At 32.5% G+C, this 20,906-nt stretch overlaps 1 protein-coding gene across 1 annotated transcript in view; it reads left to right on the top strand.

The window, feature by feature from the left end:
* The window catches only part of LOC149409681 (agrin-like), a 100,355-nt gene that overhangs the window by 28,122 nt on the left and 51,327 nt on the right, over positions 1-20,906 (top strand). Inside the window, exon 3 of the mRNA XM_089649471.1 lies at positions 10,499-10,660. Coding sequence (XP_089505597.1) covers positions 10,499-10,660 — 162 coding nt within the window. The remainder of the gene's footprint in view (positions 1-10,498; positions 10,661-20,906) is intronic.

Below are 20,906 nucleotides of genomic sequence, written 5' to 3'. Positions count from 1 at the left end.
ATATCAAAGGCCTTTGACCGGGTCTGGCACCGAGGACTTGTCAACAAATTGCATTCTTACGGACTTCCCGCATCCCTGTGTACGTGGATTGCTGACTTTTTAAGGGATAGGTCGATTCAGGCGGTTGCTGATGGTTTCACCTCTTCCTCGCACTCCATAAATGCTGGCGTCCCTCAGGGATCGGTTCTGTCTCCGACTTTGTTTTTGTTGCACATCAATGACCTTTTGACATGTGCACCGATTTATTGTTACGCGGATGACAGTACAGTTCATGATAGCTTTTTGTTTGACAAGCCCCCAAAGGGCGCATAAACTCCAACGGCTCGGAGGGCTTTGAAGCAGAGAATGGACGGTTATCTCGAGAGTATTTCCTCCTGGGGTAAAAATAATCTCGTCGAATTTAATGTTTCAAAGACCCAATCCTGTCTGATTACGTCTAAAAGGGATCCAAATGATAATCTAGTCTCCTTCAACGGAAGCAATCTTCCGAACAGGCCTTCCATTGATATGCTTGGTATGACAATATGTAACAATACTAAGTGTCACAGTCAACACGTAAATTTTTGCTCCACACAAATTAATAATTATATTAAAATTAAGAGCTTAAAGTAGTGTTTTTCACCCACGAGTACTTTACCATAATCAAAAATTAACATTGTGTACCAACAGTTGCAGCTGCCTAACCGGTAATTCTTTATTATTAATTAAAATTTCAACTGTCACTGGATTCCATTAGACACACACATACAAAGCCGATTAGAAGGAAGAATACTAATACAATCAAAGTTTCGAAGAGTACAAGTGAAACGCCCACCCACTTCTCGCCATAGACAACGCATGAACAGGGTTGTCACTGCATCTTATATAAATTATTAATATACAAAATCCAATTGCAAGATGAGTACCACTGATGCACTATCATATATCAACAAGGCTAAGGTGGAAATTAGTGCTTTATATAGTAATATTACTGATCCGGCACTTAAACTAACTAAAGATCAGATGACTAAATTACTAAACAAACTTTCCAACCTCTCTGGCACCATGCTGGATGTTGGTGTCAAAGTTGGAATCCTCGAGGGACAGGTTAAGTCATATGAACACATGGTCTCCTCAAAATTGATAGAATCAACCTCACAACATGAATCTTCATATTTACCAAATTTAACAATGTGCGAAGCTGCTGACGAGCTCGAGGAGAGGAAAAAACGTTCGAAAAACATTATTATTTTCAACTTTCCTGAAAGCTTGGCCTGCTCTCAAATTGACAAAATTACAGATGACACGACAAAAATATCAAATACACTAACGGCCATAAACTCAACCATCACCAAGGCCAACATCACAACCTTTCGTCTGGGGATAAAAAAAACGGACAAACCCAGACCTCTAAAAGTGATGCTTGACAATCCCACCCAAGCCATTGATATTTTGCGAAAAAAAAATAGCATAACAGAGTACCCTGGCATTAAAATTTATTCCGACCAAACTCCAGCCCAAAGAAATTATCTCGCCAATTTACGATTAACCCTAGACCAAAGAACCCGAGACGGTGAAATAGGTCTCACAATCAAATATAAGAACAATAAACCTGTTATTGTAAATACAAAAAACTCCCCACGAAACTAACATTTTACTACCAAAATGTTAGAGGTTTGCGTACCAAGCTCAACACCCTAAGGTGTAATATTCCAACGATAAATAACGATGTGTACTGCCTAACAGAAACCTGGCTTCATGAAAATATATCTTCCCCTGAATTAGGCTTCACCAACTACGATGTTTACCGGCTGGATCGTGAAAATATTATTGGCGGCGGGGTTTTAATATCGATCAGAAAGATGTTCCATTCAAAACTATTAAAACTAAAAAATAAAAACATTGAACAAATAGCTATATTAGTGAAACTCAAAGCAACAAAAATAATAATTGTGTGTGTGTATATCCCCCCCCAAGTTAGTGCTGATGTGTATTGTAAACATTGTGATGAAATTGAATCTTTGAAATTGAAATATCCTGATGCAAAATTAATAATTTTTGGGGATTTTAATCTCCCAAATGTAAACTGGGTACAACCCACCGAGTCTTCAAATCCCATTTCTGCTAAAGCCCAATTAATCATTGATATCATCAACTTTCTCAACCTTAAACAATTAAATCATGTTAAAAATATAAATGACAGAATTCTTGACCTTGTCATATCAAACATAAATAATAGTAATGTCAGCGAATCGCGTGAATCAATAGTATCCATTGACTCTCATCATCCCCCTTTACAAGCGACCATTTATTTGGCACCCATTGAACTCCTTAGTCCCCAACCTCCCGTTCACGAACTAAACTACAAGAAAGCCGATTATAATCAAGTGCGGTTATATCTTTCTTCGCTCAATTGGTCCCGCATTTTTATGTCTACAAACGTAGAAGAAGCAACAAATGTGTTCAATTCAAACCTTTATGATACTATTGAAAATTGCATACCAACTTCTATTGTAAAACGTAACGACTGTTACCCAAAATGGGTTAGTACTGAACTAAAAAAACTCATTCAATGTAAAAAAATTGCCCACATTAACTTTAAATCCGATAACTCCACTGACTGCTATAAATTTTTTTCTGTTTTACGAAATAAATGTAAAAGTCTATCTAAAAAATGCTATTCAGATTATATTACAGATGTAGAGCAGACTATCAAGTCAAATCCAAAACATTTTTGGAATTATGTGAATTCTCTTAAAGACAACAACGGCTGTCCTCGATCAATGTATTCAGGGCGAAAACATGCTGACAGTGATCAAGAAATAGTTGACCTCTTTGCTGATCATTTCTCAAGTGTTTATGAACAGAAAAATGATAATGTAACTATACCTGAATTTAAATACACCAATGTAACTGACATATCAACATGCCACATTTCTCTGGATGATGTTAATACAAAGATCAGATCTCTAGATTGTAAGAAGGGGTCAGGTTCTGACAAAATTCCACCGGTATTCATAAAGGAATGCGCTCAGTTTATAGCAGCTCCACTTCAACACATATTCAATCTGTCACTTCAAACTGGAATATATCCTGATCCTTGGAAACTTAATCACTTGACACCTGTATTTAAATCAGGTGATAAAAATTGTGTTTTAAATTATAGACCAATTTGCATACTGTCTACCACCCCGAAAATGTTTGAAAGTATTGTCTTAGATAAAATTGCTGTTAAGTTTAGGCATATTATTACTCCAGAACAGCATGGTTTTGTGACCGGTCGGTCTACCACAACCAATCTTCTATTGTATGAACACTATATCTGTGAAGCTTTCACGTCTCGTGCACAAGTAGATTCAATATATACTGACTTTTCAAAAGCCTTTGATAAGTTAAATATTAATATCCTTCTCGCGAAACTGCAAGCCCTTGGTATACATGGATCATTCCTAAAATGGTTGAATAGTTACCTCTGTAACCGCGAACTGATGGTAAAATTAAATAATAAAGTCTCATATAAATTTAAAGTAACATCTGGAGTTCCTCAAGGCTCTCATCTGGGCCCACTTCTCTTCGTATTGTTTATAAATGATTTATCTTTATGTTTCGAAAATGTCAAATTCATTCTATTTGCAGATGACCTAAAGCTTTTTAAGATTATAAAATGTTTAAATGATGCACTTATCCTTCAGCATAATATAGATAGACTTGCTAGCTGGTGTGAAATAAACAAATTATTCCTAAACGTAAAAAAGTGTTTCCACATGTGTTTTTACCGTTCACGGACTCCAATAACCATATCGTATTCAATTAACAATAATGAAATTGCATTAGTACCATTTATCAAAGACCTTGGTGTTATTTTTGACAGAAAACTTACCTTTGATCGTCACTGTGAAACAATTTCCAATAAGGCCATGCAAATTCTAGGTTTTGTAATGCGTAACACAAGGACTTTTCAAAACATTGAGTCAATTAAATTACTCTACTGCTCTCTTGTGAGATCGCACCTAGAATATGCATCTCCTGTATGGTCTCCGATTTATACCTGTAACTTACACCGCTTGGAGAAAGTACAAAGAAAATTTCTTCGATACGTTCAATTCAAATTGAGACAGCCTGTAATTGATATCTGCTATAATACATTAATGTCTGGTCTAAATCTACCACTTCTTTCTACCCGGCGAACTATTAATGACATTCTTATACTTTTTAAATTACTGAACAATCTCATAGACTGCCCTCAAATGTTAAGTGTTATAAATTTTCGTGTCCCTGTTAAATCAACTCGACTCCACCATCTTTTCCACAGTGACAATCATAGCACTAACTATTTGTATCATTCACCGTTGGCGCGTTTTCACCGCACTGCCAACACGTATACAGACCTTTTTGATATTTTCAAAACCTCACCGTCTTGCATCAAGGCAAAAATACTTGGTTATGAATGTAATTGATATGTTTGTGAAATTTTAAATGTCTGTTTGTACTGCATCATACTGACTGTTGTGTTCTTCTTTATGTGTAACATATATATGGTGTTCTATACATATACATTCCACATATATACATATATGTGAAATGTATATGTATAGCATCAATAAAAACTGCTTGTGGATGTATTATTTTAATGAAAAATGCTATTTCTAATTGTCAAGTCTCTGACAGCCCTGAACTGTGTACTTATAATCCCATGTTTCACATTACTGTAAAAGCCTTTTATGGCGTTTAATAAATAAATAAATAAATGACTATAAGTGACCAGCTCAGGTACGGGGGCTCCATCGAAGCCAGAGTAAAGTTGGCCTCTCAGAAGCTGGGCGTACTGTACGAGGCCCGCAGATACTTTAATAATACACAACTGCTGACCCTGTACAAATCGCAAGTGCGCCCTACTGTCGAATTTGGCAGCCATCTCTGGTCCGGAGCCCCTAAATACCTGAAAAAAACCCTAGACTCTGTGCAAAAACGGGCGGTCCGTTTGATAGATTCCCCAATCTTAACAAACGGACTGCAATCTTTAGAGCACAGGCGTCAGGTAGGTATGCTGTCCTTGTTCTATTGTATTACAATGGAAGATGCTCTGAGGAACTAGCGTCATTGATCCCTTCGGCACCGGTGCGTAGTCGGGATACACGCCAAACGCGCGCCCAACATTTGTACACAGTTGACACTTGTCACATGAGAACGGGTCGCTTCTACGATTCGTTCTTAAGTTCAACAGCTCGGCTGTGGAACGAACTGCCGGCCTCTGTGTTTCCTCCGTCCTACAACATGGGACTCTTCAAGACCCATGTTCACTCCTTCCTCTCCACAAAAAGACCCTCCACACAGCATCCCCAAAGATGACATAGGCCCTGAGGGAAATTATTTTCTTCAGGGCCTCCTGTGTGGAGTAAATATAAAAATAAAAAAATATCAACAAAATAAAAATGAAGATACAGTTTTCTTAAAAATTTCGCAAACAAAACGAACGTGTTTTCGAAATATGAGTTCTTTCGATTTTTCTACGATTGGATTAAAAAATTAAGTGAAAATGTGGTTGGCGTTTTTGACAATATTTTTCAAGTTTGATGAAAAAAAATTATTATTTAGAAATAGTAATGTTTTTGAAATGCATTCACCGGAAACATGGGATTATGTTAGCAAAATATATGAGAAAACCATTATAAACCAATGGCATGCTCGCGGCTCCAAATGAATTATATATCATGCTAATTTCTCAATTAACTGTAAAAAAGCTTGTGCGTTAAATCATGTGACTGTCAGAGGGCAGGACTACACTTAGGTCACTGTAATGGTTTATCGTACAGTAACACGTCTAAACCCTTTGTAGATGGCTGTGATGAAAATAACCTCAACAAATCAGCCTCCCAAAAGCGCAGTACTAGAAGCGCGACCACTGATTCTCTGCAAGTAGCAAGTACCCTCCACTTGTACTGCCTCCAGAGAGAGATCTCATACTTTCCTTGGTCCCTTCATACACAATAGACTAGATCCCCAACTCAAAACATCTTGTTTAAACACTGTGATGAATGGATTTTAATGGTAATATTGTTTTCCTTTTTTTTTTCTTTCAAAGAGAATGGGATGAAATATTTTTTCTCGGTATTAAGTGAGAGACAATTTAGGTCTAACCATGTTTTGAGTATGTTTATATTGATATTGGCTATCCTCATTTTTCCTCACATGATACTTTTGTGAAAACTACAGTGTTGTCTGCGTAAGATATGATATCTCCAACAATAGGAAGAGTGAACATTTGATTTACATATATAATAAAAAGGATTGGACCGATGACAGTTCCTTGCGGTATGCCAAAATATGAGGTTTTGGGTTCACTGAGGGTATTATTGATTTTGAAATATTGAAATCTCTCTTTTAGATAATTTTGGAACCACGATAGCACTATTCCGTCCAATCCAATTTGCTGTAGTTTCTCAGTGCGTTTTGAGTGTGATATGGTATCAAATGCTTTGCGGAGATCATTAAAGATTCCAAGACACTTTTCTCCAGTATCTAATTTTTGCATTATTGTTGATGTTAATTTAGCAATCGCATCCTGTGTGCTGAGATTGTCCCCAAATCCAAACTGGTTTGGGCTCATTATCTTCTTATCTTTTATGTAGTTGTTGAGTTGTTTTTTTAACAATTTTTTCATAGATTTTTGCTATGTTTGATGTGAGTGCTATGGGACGATAAGTAGAAATGTTTTTTCGTCACGAGATTTAAAAACAGGGGTCACAATAGTCTTCTTATAGTTACACCTTAGAATTAGAGAGATCTCTCGGCGGCTGAAGATATCATGTATCCCGTCACGCAAATTAAAATTATAATTTAATGTGGACGGATATATATATTTTTTTAATTTAAAAATATTTTTAATAAAAATTATTAATACTATTTTTTTCTAATTATATAGTTACCAATTCAATAAATAATTTAAAATCACAAAATATAACATAACGCGTAAATTAAATTCTAACTTGTCTATTTTATTTGCCTCTATTGTTTTGATGTATTCAACACTATTCCTGTATTGTTTTTATTATTATACTACAAATGAAGTCGGGCACCACTTGCTACTACATTGCGCAAGCAAGCATAGCAAGTAGGTAAATTTATAAAAAATAATGATAAATAAAACATTAAATAAGCATTGATAAATCGTTCATCCTACACGTCTAAACTAATGAGGTCAATTACGCAATGCGATGTCCAGTAAATAAGTCCCCCTTAGCTGCTTCCTCAAAGCTATGAAAAATTGTGTAATGTTTGTATTGCAATTTGTAATACCATGTTCAAATACTATTTCATAATAGATATGTTTTTACAAAGTGAATAATTATTTTTTACAACTCAATGTATCAATTTATTTAAATTATAAATCAGTCAGGTCCGGCCGCTTCGATTTTTTCTTATTTTTTGCACCCGTACGTACGCAATACGCATATGAATAAATAGTTTTGTCTAAATTTATTTTTCGATTGAGGCATATTATAAACATCAGCTAACATTACATTCGAGTTGTCGATGGCTAACAATTCTATTTATAATAGAATTGTATCATGAAACCGTATTATAATTGTTACAATAATACATTCTAGGCAACCTTGATCTAATGGTAGGAATATGAAAGTGAATCAACATTAATAAATCAGGGCTATCTAATCAATCAAGCGAGGGAGGAGTTGGAACTTTTGTGAAAATACTCCCTGCAGTAGGTACTATCCACCTGAAAAATTTAAGCTCTCCCTAATTTGTTCCGGTTCAATGCGTTCATTGACTGAACAAACTTGATCGATGACTGAATGTATTTATTTCTCTAAGGTGCTGTCATTTTTGGGATGCTTTGAGGAGGGTCTTTTAAGTAAAGGATTTACTAAAGCTACCTCTTAAAGATTCCCATTTTGTGGAGGTAAGAAACATTACTTTCACAGTCGAGCATCGACTGTATACAAATTGTTGGACACGCGTTCAGTTTGTTTTCAGGCTGTACACTGATGCTGAAGGGATCAATTCATCTTATTATTCAGAACATCTTCCATTGGAATACTTGTAGAACACGCACAGCATTCCTATTTAACGATTATGTTCTAAAGAATTCAAAATTCACATTAACAACATTGAGCGAATACAAAAAAATTCTACGTTTTATAAATTTTAAATTAAATATCCCTGTCGAAGACTTAAAATACAATTTCTTATTAAATACTCTAAAAATACATACATTAGAAGATAGACGTTAAACGATTAAACGTTCTTATTCAAAATACTTAACTCTAAATTCGACTGTTGTGAACTCCTGCAACTTATAAACATACGTACACCCACAGTAACAACACGACAAAATACAATATTCTATAGCAGCACACATCAGCGTAACTACATTGCCCACTCTCCGATACAACGACTTCACACCATGGAAAATCATTACTTGGGTGATGTTGACATATTCAATACCAACTTGGCAAGTTTTGTGGATCATTTAAAACATTTATTTCAACAATACTCCTAAACACATCATGTAAACCTACAAATAGCTGTAATTTTCTGTTTTTGTTTCTTGTGTTTGTATGACTTGTTGCATAGCTTTTATCAAATGTAATTTATTCTTATTTTTTATGTTTCAAAGTATCTGTCAAATTAAAATTATACTACCAATCATGTAAAAGCCCTCTGGGCGTTAAATAAGTAAATAAAAACCGAACATGAAAAATGAGTAAAGACAGTATAACCTTTCGAACAAAACTTTATTTATCAATTTCTTCATAAAATACGCATTACGTTACGTTTTCATATTTATGTATTTATGAAATCGTCCTCTCTGCCTACATCTGCGGGAACAGGCGTGATGGTTAATTAGTTAGTTAGATAGTTACTAGTTCCAAAGATGATTGATCTTAAATGATCTCAGATAGAGTCCCGCCAGTGACGGTAATGTTTATATATATTTTTTACGATCTTTTTAAAAATACTTATTATATTAGGTGTTAAGGTCCCGAAAAGAAAAACCTTAAGAAGTTTTGAAATATATTTATTCACTTTTTGACAATCTGTTGGACAATTATTATAATAAGCCTTAGTGTGTTCTAACACGGCGTTTAAATACAATCCTTACAAATGTCTGGAATAAACTGAAGAAAAATGGTGAAAATGTCATATTATATATCATAAGTATTTAATATTGATTAGGAATAAGTATGGGTCTAAATAAACAAAAACTCATGGAAAGTCACTAGTTAGTTAATGAAGTCTATTGATATAAATATTTAATTATTTCTGATAATGACAATTAATTGAAACAATAACAATATCTAAATAAACATCCGATATGCAATGGAAAGTCACAACTTTAGAATGGGAGATTGATAAGTATGCAAATAGCTATGTTTAAAATATGAAATTGATAATTGGGTACATAACATAGGTACCCTTTCAATTAATATTACTAATACCAAAGATTGAATTAAAAAAATGTTTATGAAATTTTGCCATCAATTCAATTTTATACCGCTTGGTAAAAACCCCTTAGATCCCGCAGGATTTTTTAATTCTTTCACCCAATCCCCGGGGATTTCTTAATTTTATCACGCAATCCCGCTGGATTGTCACTAAAAAATGCTGTCGTTTTCGAAGATCGATATCAAAATAATTGTTTTGTGAATTTTATAAGTCCGAAGCGACCCTGTGTAGCCAAACACGTGTACATATGTTTAGGTACATTGACCTCAGATAACAAAATCCCTATTTAAAACAACTATTGTGTGTTTTATTTCCAAATAATTCCGTTCTTCCGTTTGTGATCATACACTGTCTGCACTCGTTCCAAGATGAAATTCTTCGTCTTCTTCGCATTTGGTAGATATAATATTCTAATTTTTTTAACAGATTGTCTTCTAAATAATGTAAATTGACATGTTTTTAAAATTATTTACTTGTTGACTTTTCTGTAATTTAGTTAGTTAGTTAATTCACCATCCTCTTCATAGCTTATCCATAGGATAACGTTTATTCTCGATGTACAATTTATTTATTTAACTAGCTGTACACCGCCACGCGTTTGTGACTCGGTCTGTCTGTGCAGATAGAGAAAAAAATTTTAAAAATATATAAACATAAAAACTCACGCGTATTTGAATTCAACGTTGTGTCAAAAGTAAAAACCAATCGGTCAAGTACTTTCGGAGATTTAAGATTTTGAACAAAACAAACATAATTCAAATTTATATTGATTGATGACGATTGATAATGATTGATTGGTTTACGAAGTCTAAATTTACGACTCAGTAATCGAACCTATTAACAGTGGCTATATATGTCGGATAAGTAATATTATTGTACTTTCCAGGAATGTGGACAATGAGCGCTATTTTTTTTTTCAACGAAATACTATGGCCGTTGAGGGGAGGGGAGGGGGATTTTCACCCCCTAAACCTCCTTTACATACTCCCTTGGGCTTAATACCTGGCTGTTTTATGGTAGAATTTTAAAAATTATAAATATTGTAATTTCACAGTGTTCCTGGCGATGGCCACCGCTCTGGCCCAACGATCTTCCGACTGTCCAATGTTCTGCCCCTTGATCTTTGATCCCCTGTGCGCCCGGAATAGCAATGGAAACATCAAGACTTTCGCTAACAAGTGCCATTGGAAAATGGAAAACTGTGACAAGGGAGGGGGTAAGTGTCACATAATTTTCTATCTCTTTTATTTCTCTTCTTTTTTAGTAATTTCCTTACTTATAAAGATTCAGTGGACAGCCAGACGCATAAAAAAGGGTCCATTGGTGCGAACTGCCACAGAATGGAATCATGTCTTTAATGTTAATATTAAATAAACATAAATTAAAGAAACGTTTGCTTAAGAAGGGGGTAGTGAAACACGGCATAATATGACAAAAATAAATTACTACTATTTGTCGTTTTGATAATCCGTGCAGTTTGATCGTAGTTCTGCGTTAAATCGGTGTTGAAGACGATAATAACGTTTCTAAAACAAAATATGTGAAACTAAAAAGACAAGAAGATATTCAGTCGCATCTTGGAATCGAACACTGGATCCCTTCCTTGCCGGGGAAGTGCTCTGACCACTGAGCTAATTCAACAGTATTATACTTCGACTGAGAGCTACCAACACAATGTTCATTTTCTTATTGCATTTTTTTAGCTGCTATCTTCATGTATGATTGCAAGATTCTACCCGAACTAAATGTAATCTAGACAGTGTCTTGGATAAATAAAGCCATATTTGTTTTAAGGGGGGGCTAGGGTTAATTCGTACGAAAAAAAGGCATTTTTTTGTGATTTTTTTGTGACAACACAGTTAAAATTTCTTTATTAAATCTAATAGGACAGTAAAGTATGACATTTTAAGAATGTTGTATAAAATTTTCACGGAGAAATATTAAAAAACACGGCGATGGCAGCAATTATTCGGACGTGTCTCAAAAAAAAGGAGAATGGCGGTGCCCCTCATAACTCGGTGCTGGGTCATCTGAAATCAAAAAATCAAAGTTCTTTCGTTAGATGTTAGTTTTTCCCAGGTAACGCTGGGAAGGTTTTTTGAAATTTTAATTTTTCACTTTTTTGGAACACTTTGAAGGGAAATACGCTATTTTTAGCGAATAAAATCGGCTAATTTGTTATTGAAAAATAATAATTATTAACAAATTTGAAAAAAAACTCTCCAGCGTTACCTTGTAAATTATGTACAAAAAATAGTTTTCAAAATTTCAAAAGGATCGGTGCAGTAGTTTTGAAGTTATGACGGTCACCGACTTTGAAAACGTGAGTTGTGGGAAAAACGCTATAAAGTTTTGAACACTAAAAAATCTGGTATTAAACGTTTATAAGCAAATTTTATCGGCTTACCTCACACTGAATCATCAATGCCAGGTCCATAAAGGATGTTGCTATCATCCATGATGTCTAAAGCACCTTTTTGCTCCTGTCTACGACGAATCCTGCCTTCTTTAGTTTGTTTCTCAGCTTCCTGCTCTGCTCGGCTTATACGTATGGTCGGGTAGGTATTAAAATCCGACAGGTATAAAAATACTCGGAACTTCGTCAATTTTGCTCCAATCAACTTGAAATTTGAACACAATATTCTTAACATATTAAGCATTTATTTAAAAAAAAATTTAAAAATGGAAAAAAAAAAATTTTAAAACCCTAGCCCCCCCTTAATGTGGGACATCTGTTGGCAATTTTACAAGTTAGGATGTTTTATTCAATTGTAATATTTAATCACAGAGGACAATAATAACGAATAATACTTTCCACTGTTTTCTAGATTAAAGTTATCAACTTTTTTAACAAATTTTTTGTCTTTGTTTTCAGATTACCAAAAAATCAAGGATGATATGTGTTAAAAAAACATGTTTAAAAATAAAAAGTTTTTATTTGCAATAAAAAGTTGTTTTATGTGTTCATTATGATTAATTTCAATCCTTCTTTAAATGAACTGTTTCCATCTCCGAACTATAGCACAAAGCAAGCAAGTGTAATTATCTTCAATCTCTTTTCCTTTTACTTAATTGATCCGGTGTAACTTGTTCATGTGAATGGATACCGCATAAGAGTCCCAACTAGGGTTTTCATTCCCGCAATCCTTTTATCCCGCAATCCCGCTATTTGAGGGATTAAATCAAAACTTTTTCTTATTTGTTTTTGGGGTTTTATGCCGTGTTGCGCTAACTCCGTCTTTAGCCAACGTTTCAGAAAACGTTACAGTGTCCATCATCCAGACACTGTAACGTTTTCCAAAACTTTGGCTAAAGAAGGAGTAAGCGTAACATGGCATAACACCCCAAAAACAAATAACAAAAATACTTTTGGCCGTGAAAATCTTCAATCATATTTGAAAAATAACTGTTTACATTGATAATCTCGCGATCCCGCATTCCCGCAATCCCGCATCCAGTAATCCCACGGGATTTGTGAGATTGAAAAAAAAACCATTTATAAAGATTAGCGGTGGCCAATCTTTGTTAATAAAAGAATAGCTGAATTTGATGTTAGATCTGCATCTCAAGCTAGGAAACTTCAAGAATTGGAAAAGACATGTCGCTTTTTGAGAACGGAGGTACGAGAGGAAGATACCTTCAGTTACCAGAGTTTCCGCACTTCTTCTTGGTGACAGAATCACCAACTACTGTAGAAGCAAAGAGATTGTCTTATGGTGCTGGTATTTTGTGCACAAAAATGTCTGTTCACGTATAGGTGACAGCAGAGCTGTGCTTTATTTCAAGTAAATCCATTTCAAATGGGAATGCTAAATGGGTATTTTTCATTTTGAATTTTAAATGCTTTTCTAAAAACCATTTTGCATTTTGCATTTTAAATGCTTTTTTCCGTGCATTTTCCATTTTAAATGCTTTTTCGCAACATTCTTCCTACTATCTCCACTCATCATTTTTTCTTAAGCCCCAAATATCAGTCGGTCCTCAACCTCGATATGAGAGATAATTTACATTTGTCAAGTTGCTCCCTGGTAGTAGCCCTGGCAATTGAGTGATACCATTACAAAAAATACTGATTCAAATACTGAACATGGGGGCATAACTCTGTAATATTAAATGTTAGATAGCAGTTTCTATGTTTTTACGTTGGCAACATTAGTCCCGCGGAAATTTTTTGTGGTTTCATAATCTGTAGTCGTGGTATTTTTGGATTTACCATCATGTAATACGTTTGTTCTACATTGATGTCCATTATTAAATGGCAAAATTGTTTAAAAGTTCTATAATTATTTGAATTGTTGTACCTGAGAAACCATTTTGCATTTTCAATGCATTTTGAAAATGGGTATTTTGAAATAGGCATTTGAAATGCTTTTCTAAAAACCATTTTGCATTTTCAAATGGAAAATTTTTGACCCATTTCCATTTTGCAAATGGTTTTGGGTACCCATTTTGCACATTTCTAGGTGACAGGACTCTCCATAGTGTTTTTTTCAATTAAAGTCTTCTTAAGAGGAACGTCTGCATGGCCATTTTAATGAAAAACCAAAATACCCAACCATTTAAAAAAAAAAAAAATATTTATAATCTTATATAACTTTTTTTAACACTATGGTTTAGCAAATATCTAGTACGGATATGAGCTTATTTATTTATTTGCATTTCAAATTATTAAAAAAAGGCATTAAAGAATGGCAATTTTCCAAATATTAGAGGCGACTTTGGTTATTAAGAGTTAATGATTTTGCTCTGAAGTAAATAACATTCAATGAAATACGAAATAAATATTAAAGATAATAATAAAAGCACTTTTATGAGCGTAAATATAAATTACAAACGACTGATTTACATTGGTACACAAATAAGTTGTATATAAATTAAAATATATACATTTTTGCGATGTTTTATTTTATTTTATATAATGTCAAATTTGTCTCTGAAACCATGACGAATTTGAATTATTTAATGTCCTAAATATCATAATATAAAATTTAATTTTATAAATAGCACATAGTAAATAAATAGTTGGATATTTGAGCCTCAAATACAAATTTAAGTTTTGTATGAAAAGGCCACAAAGCTAAACCACTTAAAAAACTAATCACGTTACGTTTTAAATGCATTTTCTATGAAATTACTAGTACCAAGGTTTAATATATTATATAGGATAATGTATAGATTTGTCTCGCCTTAATAATAATAAAGGGGTTATTTTTACAAAACCTCCTAGATTACAAGGCCGGAACACTGAATCAAATCAGCCTCCTAACTTGTATAAAAACCTTAGTAAAACGTATTTTTGTTTATTTTTTAAATCAACTAAACCGCTATAAGATGTTTAAATAAATAAGAATAAATAGAAAAAATATTAAAAGGATTTTTTTTGTACAATCCCATACAAGTTAAGAGGCTGTTTTGAATGAGTTTCCCGGCCTTGTTATCTAGGGGGTTTTGGTTTTAGTATTTTACAACACAATAAATGTATAGTATTTAGTAGACCCAGTTATCGCCGTATTTGTTGTACTCCGTCCCACAAGTTGGCTTTTCGGTGTCATCATAAAATCAATCAAACAAAAACAAATCCTCAAATTAAAAAAGCTGATCAAGTGCCTGATTGAAGATTTTTTAAAAATTAGCAAAATGGCGCTTCTGAAAATTAACTTGCCGATTTTCAATTTTCAAAAAGCGCTAGTTTATTGTTCATAAAAAATAGTAGTTTTAGTTAAAAAAAAACTATTCTTAGATCCAGCCTAGTTTTTGTGCTTTCAATAAACTGTATTAATTTCATTCGAATCCGTTCAGTGATTTGAATTATAATTTACTAGAACAATTAGAGATAAATAAAAGAACTAATGATCCAAACATAACCCCAATTAATAATCAAACAAAAATGATCAATTCCCCCCCGCTTAATATTTTCAAAAAACCCAAACAATATAATTCCTTAGCATAATCACCCACGTACCAACAATTAAGAAAACCCTTAGGTCATTAATTTTAACAGGTGTGCAAACACTGCAGGATTACCAAATATTTTGGTTATTCCAATTTCATTTTTGACCATTATTGAAATTTAAATGGGTGGGGATAAATAAAATCATATAAATAAGTCGTCGCCGTGTGGACATATCCACAGTTTGATAATGGCCTCAAAAGCCGAAACAGCTGTCACATTAAAAACTGTAAAAATAACAGAAATACTTGCAGAACTTAATAATTATTATAACATTATAAATTTGATTTATTTTAAATTTATTTAAAAAATTAAATGGAGTTCTACGAATTAAACACCAAAACAATAAATATATTTAAACAGTTTTTTTGACGGCTTCCTTGTTTGTGGGGTAAGGCTCTCGACTAGGAAGCCGAAGGTCGCGGGTGCATATTCAGGCGTGCGCATATATTTATTATTATTGAATTAGATTAATTTGTGTTATTTCTCAATTTATTCATTTAGTGTTTTTGGGACAAATTCCAGCGTTTTAGATTCAAATATGACCGTGAATTATAAAAGCATAATAAATACAAGAACAATACGTCAAATCACCAGAGATCAAATGGGAATATAATTCACCGACTCCAATTTCTCCCACTTCTAACTGGACCTATAAATCCTACTGATCCCTCAATATAAATAATAAAAAAATCTTTCGTAATCCTGCATGTATTTAAAATGACTGATTTTTGCATTTTTATGTATAAATTCTTTGACAGATCTAATACGCCTAAATGTTGAATGAGAGAGCTAGGTATAATGCCAATGGTTCCATGATATATCAACACATCGACAATTCAACACACCTTTAAAAAGTGATATACAGTCATTAGAAACGATGAAAAAAAAATTAAACCTTACCTGACCTAACCTAACCTACTTAACCCAGTTAATAAAGTTTTTGTTTCATCACTTTCCATGACTTTATATAACTTTTTAAAGATGTGATAAATTATCATTTTGATGATTTATCCGGTCACCAATGCCAATAGTCGAAATAACAAATGGTAATATTTTTACAGTCTGAGAATGCCAAAATCTTTTAATCTCATTTCCTAAATCTGTGTATTTTCTTCAGAAAAAGATGTTTGAATATTACAGGAATTTGGAATAGCGACATCAATTATATAATTTTTTTTTTAATTTTGTCATGTACAACTATATCGGGTATATTATGATTAATCGTTCGGTCTGTTAGTATAGTTATATCATAATATATTTTATAAAATTCATCCAAAAATTTTCTTCATAAATCATCGATTTGAATTGTATCTTTGATCATATGCTTCCTATAGTTTTTAATATTAATGACTCTATCCTGAATGGCAAGTATAAATCCTTCTATTTCTGCGCTCAACTCTCCAATACTCAGTCACTATACGTTAGGTTGAGACAATCGAAGTGTTTTGCGAGCATAATTTTATTTGACAAGGAATCTAATAATTCCTGGTTCGGATTTATAAAAGTCTACACCATTGTCTATGTCTATTATTTGTAATTAGTATTATTAAAAAACCCTGAAAAAGTGAGCGTCGCTCATGAAACATGTTGGTTATAAACAATAAAAGTGGTAAAAACGAAGTATTTTATTAATTTCAATTTATAAAAATGTTGGCATTCTCGTCGTATAAAATTAAAGGTGTAATATTTATATATGCATTGCAAATTATTTTGTTTATTTCTCACCTATTAGCTTTCCTATGGAAAAAAAAATTCTTATCATTTCTACCTGATTATGTTTCAAAAAATTTATTTTGACTATATTTCTACCTTCTAAATTTCTAGGTTAATTGATTCTTTCTATAGCTGAATTTGGATGATGGAAATTAAACTTTGATAGCGTAGTTCTAATTAATCGTTCTAAGTTATCTAAATCGTTATTAGACCATTTAATTATTCCAAATGAGTATGTTTATAGAGATATTGCCCAAGTTTTTAATGTTTTTAGTAAATTTTTAGCAGATGGATTGCATTTTAAAATTTTCCTGATCCTAGTTTGATATTTAATCATAATATAATTTTTAATACTAGTTTGGTCTAATCTATTTGATTGTAAGTCTCTTAAATATATATAAACCTCCTCGATCATTTTCTCCTAATTTTGTTCAGAATTCTAAAATAATTTTATATCATCCATAAATAATAAATGCGAAATTTTACTACTCTCCCGTTAATTTTTATTTTAAACTTGCTTTTAATTAACATTTTAGATAGAGGATTCAATGCTAAGCATAACCAAAGAGGACTCAACGAGTCTCCTTAAAAAATCCCTCTTTTAATTGAAATGCCCGGTATTACTATTTTATTACCTTTTAAATTCATAAGTAATTTGGTATTCCAAAAAGACATAATTTCATATGTTTCATATGCAGAACGGCGAGTGATTTCAAGTCACTTGAATGTTTGAAAACATTGTACACTTCTTTAGTAAGAAGCCAGGTAGAGTATAATTCGCCTATTTGGTCCCCATTGTATAAAACGCATTCTGACAATATTGAAAGGGTACAGCACAAATTTCTAAGATTTATTAACTTTAAACTGAATATTCCAATTCAAAATATTAACTATGTTCTATTGATGAAACAACTTAACTTAATAACGCTATCAGATATGCGGATCATCTCTGACCTTGTACTTTTTAATAAAATTATTAACAATTCCATTGACAACCCTGAAATTCTCGCCAAAATAAAATTTTACGACTAGAAATACGAGGCAAAGTGCTACATTTTTCTGTGACAATTTTAAAACCAACTATGAAGCTCATACACCTGTAAATAGACTACATCATTTTGGAAATAAATTTGGGAATATTGTAGACATGCTTAAAGATTCCGTATTAGTTATAAAACGAAATCTTTTTAATCATTTTACTTAGATGTATGAATTCACAACTCTGTAGTGAATACACTTTTGTTTTTACATGTATATGTTCCTTAATACATATTTAGCTTTCCGTAATCTACGCTATTAATTTGAATTTACCTTAATTTAATCAAAAATCATAATTAACTGTAAACTATGTAACACAACTGTATTATTTATTAACTACTTTTGTAAAAGCCCATTAGGGCGTAAATAAATAATATTTTCCAAAAATCTAAATATTTTTGCTTTTAGACAACATATAAGTAATGCCCTTAGTTGGAAAATTTTGAGGTTGTCTGACAAATTTTGAAAGATTTTTTGCCAAAAGTGGATGTTAAGTAGTCAGACGTTTGTACTAAAAATTATGCGTATTCAATCGCAACCCGTGGCTTTCCAATTAAGAGTATTTTTAATAATTTTGGCTAACAATTCAACCGATATATTAGAAAAACTCATTTGTTCAAATTGTCTAAACAATTGAGTTCTTCATTTTCTATCCAGGGACTTAACTCGTTATGTTTTATATCTTTTCTCCAAATTTTAGTCCAAAAGTCGCGCATATCCAATTTTTATTTTAATAAATCATTGATCATATTTTCATTATTCCCAATTGGTTCCGATAAACTGCTTTATAGCAGGTAAGTTTTTTAGATATTCACGGCCAAAATCTTCGGATCTACCGGATCTGCCCTGATGATGGGGACACTGCAACGCTGTCCGAAACGTCGGCTAAAGAAGGAGTTAGCGCAACACGGCATAACACCCCAGAAACAAACAACAAAAATGCTTTATAGCAGTTTGTCCATCGGGTTCTTTACATTATAAATCTTATTATAGTGAGTTTACAGTTACATTTTTACAATTATATGCATTAAACAAAAATTTTACTGAAATATAGATAAAGAAAATTATGAAAAACATAAATAACAGTTTTAAAAGTCTTTAGAATAATATATGATTGTAAGCTAATACAAATTAATTCTTTCAGTGCACCAAGTCTTCAGTAAGTTTACCAATTGTTTGTTTTGGGCACAGTTTTTAATTTCAGCAGGTAACATACTAAAACAACTGGGAATTATATAGTTTAACGTTATTTGTCCATATTTATTTGTTTGCTTAGGTAAAATTAGTTCTTCATTAAAGTTAAAACGAGTTTTGTGATTGTGTTCTAGCCTGTTTATATATAAGGGGTTATTTATGTGCTGAAATATAATATTATACCACAGAATTGCTCTCACCGAAAGAATTTTGAGACTCTGATAGAAATATGGAATATTATGCCTTTCTTTGTATTAATTTTCTTCAGCTAATAATTTAACCAATGAATTTCGCACGAATTGAACATGGTCGATATTAGTTTTATAGGAAGATCCCCAAGCTCTTATTCCATACCTTATAACAGATTCAACTGTAGATAAATAAATTATTCGAAGAGTGCAGATTGGAAAATTTTATTTTATTTTATACAATCTGCTTACAATAGATTTTAGTCGTGCACAAACTTATTTTATTTGTATATCCCACTCACTTACCCTAATTATTAACTTAACAATAATTTACATCTCTTTCATCATCAATATAAGAAAAAGACATTTTTCATTGGAGAAAATTCACTTAAAATCCTACCACCCATTTGTTTAGAATGTAATAGAAGCGAATAAAAATAAACAATTATTTTGAAGAGAAGGTGACTGGTCACAATGTCATCAATATAAAGTGAATTAGTTTTAGTTTTTCAGTTTGAAATATACATTAAAAAAACTCACATTTATTTGCTGTCAACAGAATAGTGTGAGTTTACATATCACAAAATTAAACCCTTGACATCATGGATAAACTATTCAATCATCAACTGCATTCGTAGAAGAAACGCACTACACAAAAAAGTGAAAGAAAATCCATATGACTTAATAGCAATAAACATCTACAAAAAATACAGAAATACGTGCGGTGACGTCATTAGAAAGGCAAAAGAAATCTACTACGGGGGCAAAATCAAAGAAAGCAACAACGATCCCAAAAAATATGGCAAATTTTAAGAGAAGCCACAAATACACAAAACACCAAAGACAAACAGGATATAAGTAAACTCTGTATTGATGGAGAAATTATAGTGTTAGTTTACATATCACATACACATGTATATTAAATTGATTATTTTCATTAATGTTAATTATTTAAATACTAAAATATAACAAAGGATTATTATTTAAAATATATTGTAGCATTTTTTTGATATGTAAAAATTAATATTCAATATTTGGTTCAGAGATTGCGAGCATTTTTTTAATATACCTTACAGTTGTTTTTTTCGTTTGCTCTATAATTAACTGGAAATGTAATTTTATATTTTTCATTTTGTATACAACAATTTTTGCAATTTGGTTGTTTTTTCTTGTTGCATTCGCTGTGTGTGTGATCGAGACTGCAGTAACTGCAAACAGGCTTTTCTACCTTCTCTCTCTGCAGACATCTTGCAGTACCATGTCCGAAGCGTAGACAGTGGTAACATTGCATAACTGGATTTGCGTCTTCAACAAAGATTCTTTGGTATCCGATTTAAATTTGTTCTTTGTTTACGAGTATTCTCCGGGTTTCACTA

Source organism: Hesperophylax consimilis, chromosome 30 (genome assembly GCF_061612785.1).
Source record: "Hesperophylax consimilis isolate HC1 chromosome 30, BYU_Hcon_1.0, whole genome shotgun sequence".
Taxonomy (NCBI): Eukaryota; Metazoa; Arthropoda; class Insecta; order Trichoptera; family Limnephilidae; genus Hesperophylax; species Hesperophylax consimilis.
This window is presented reverse-complemented; position numbering and strand designations above follow the sequence as displayed.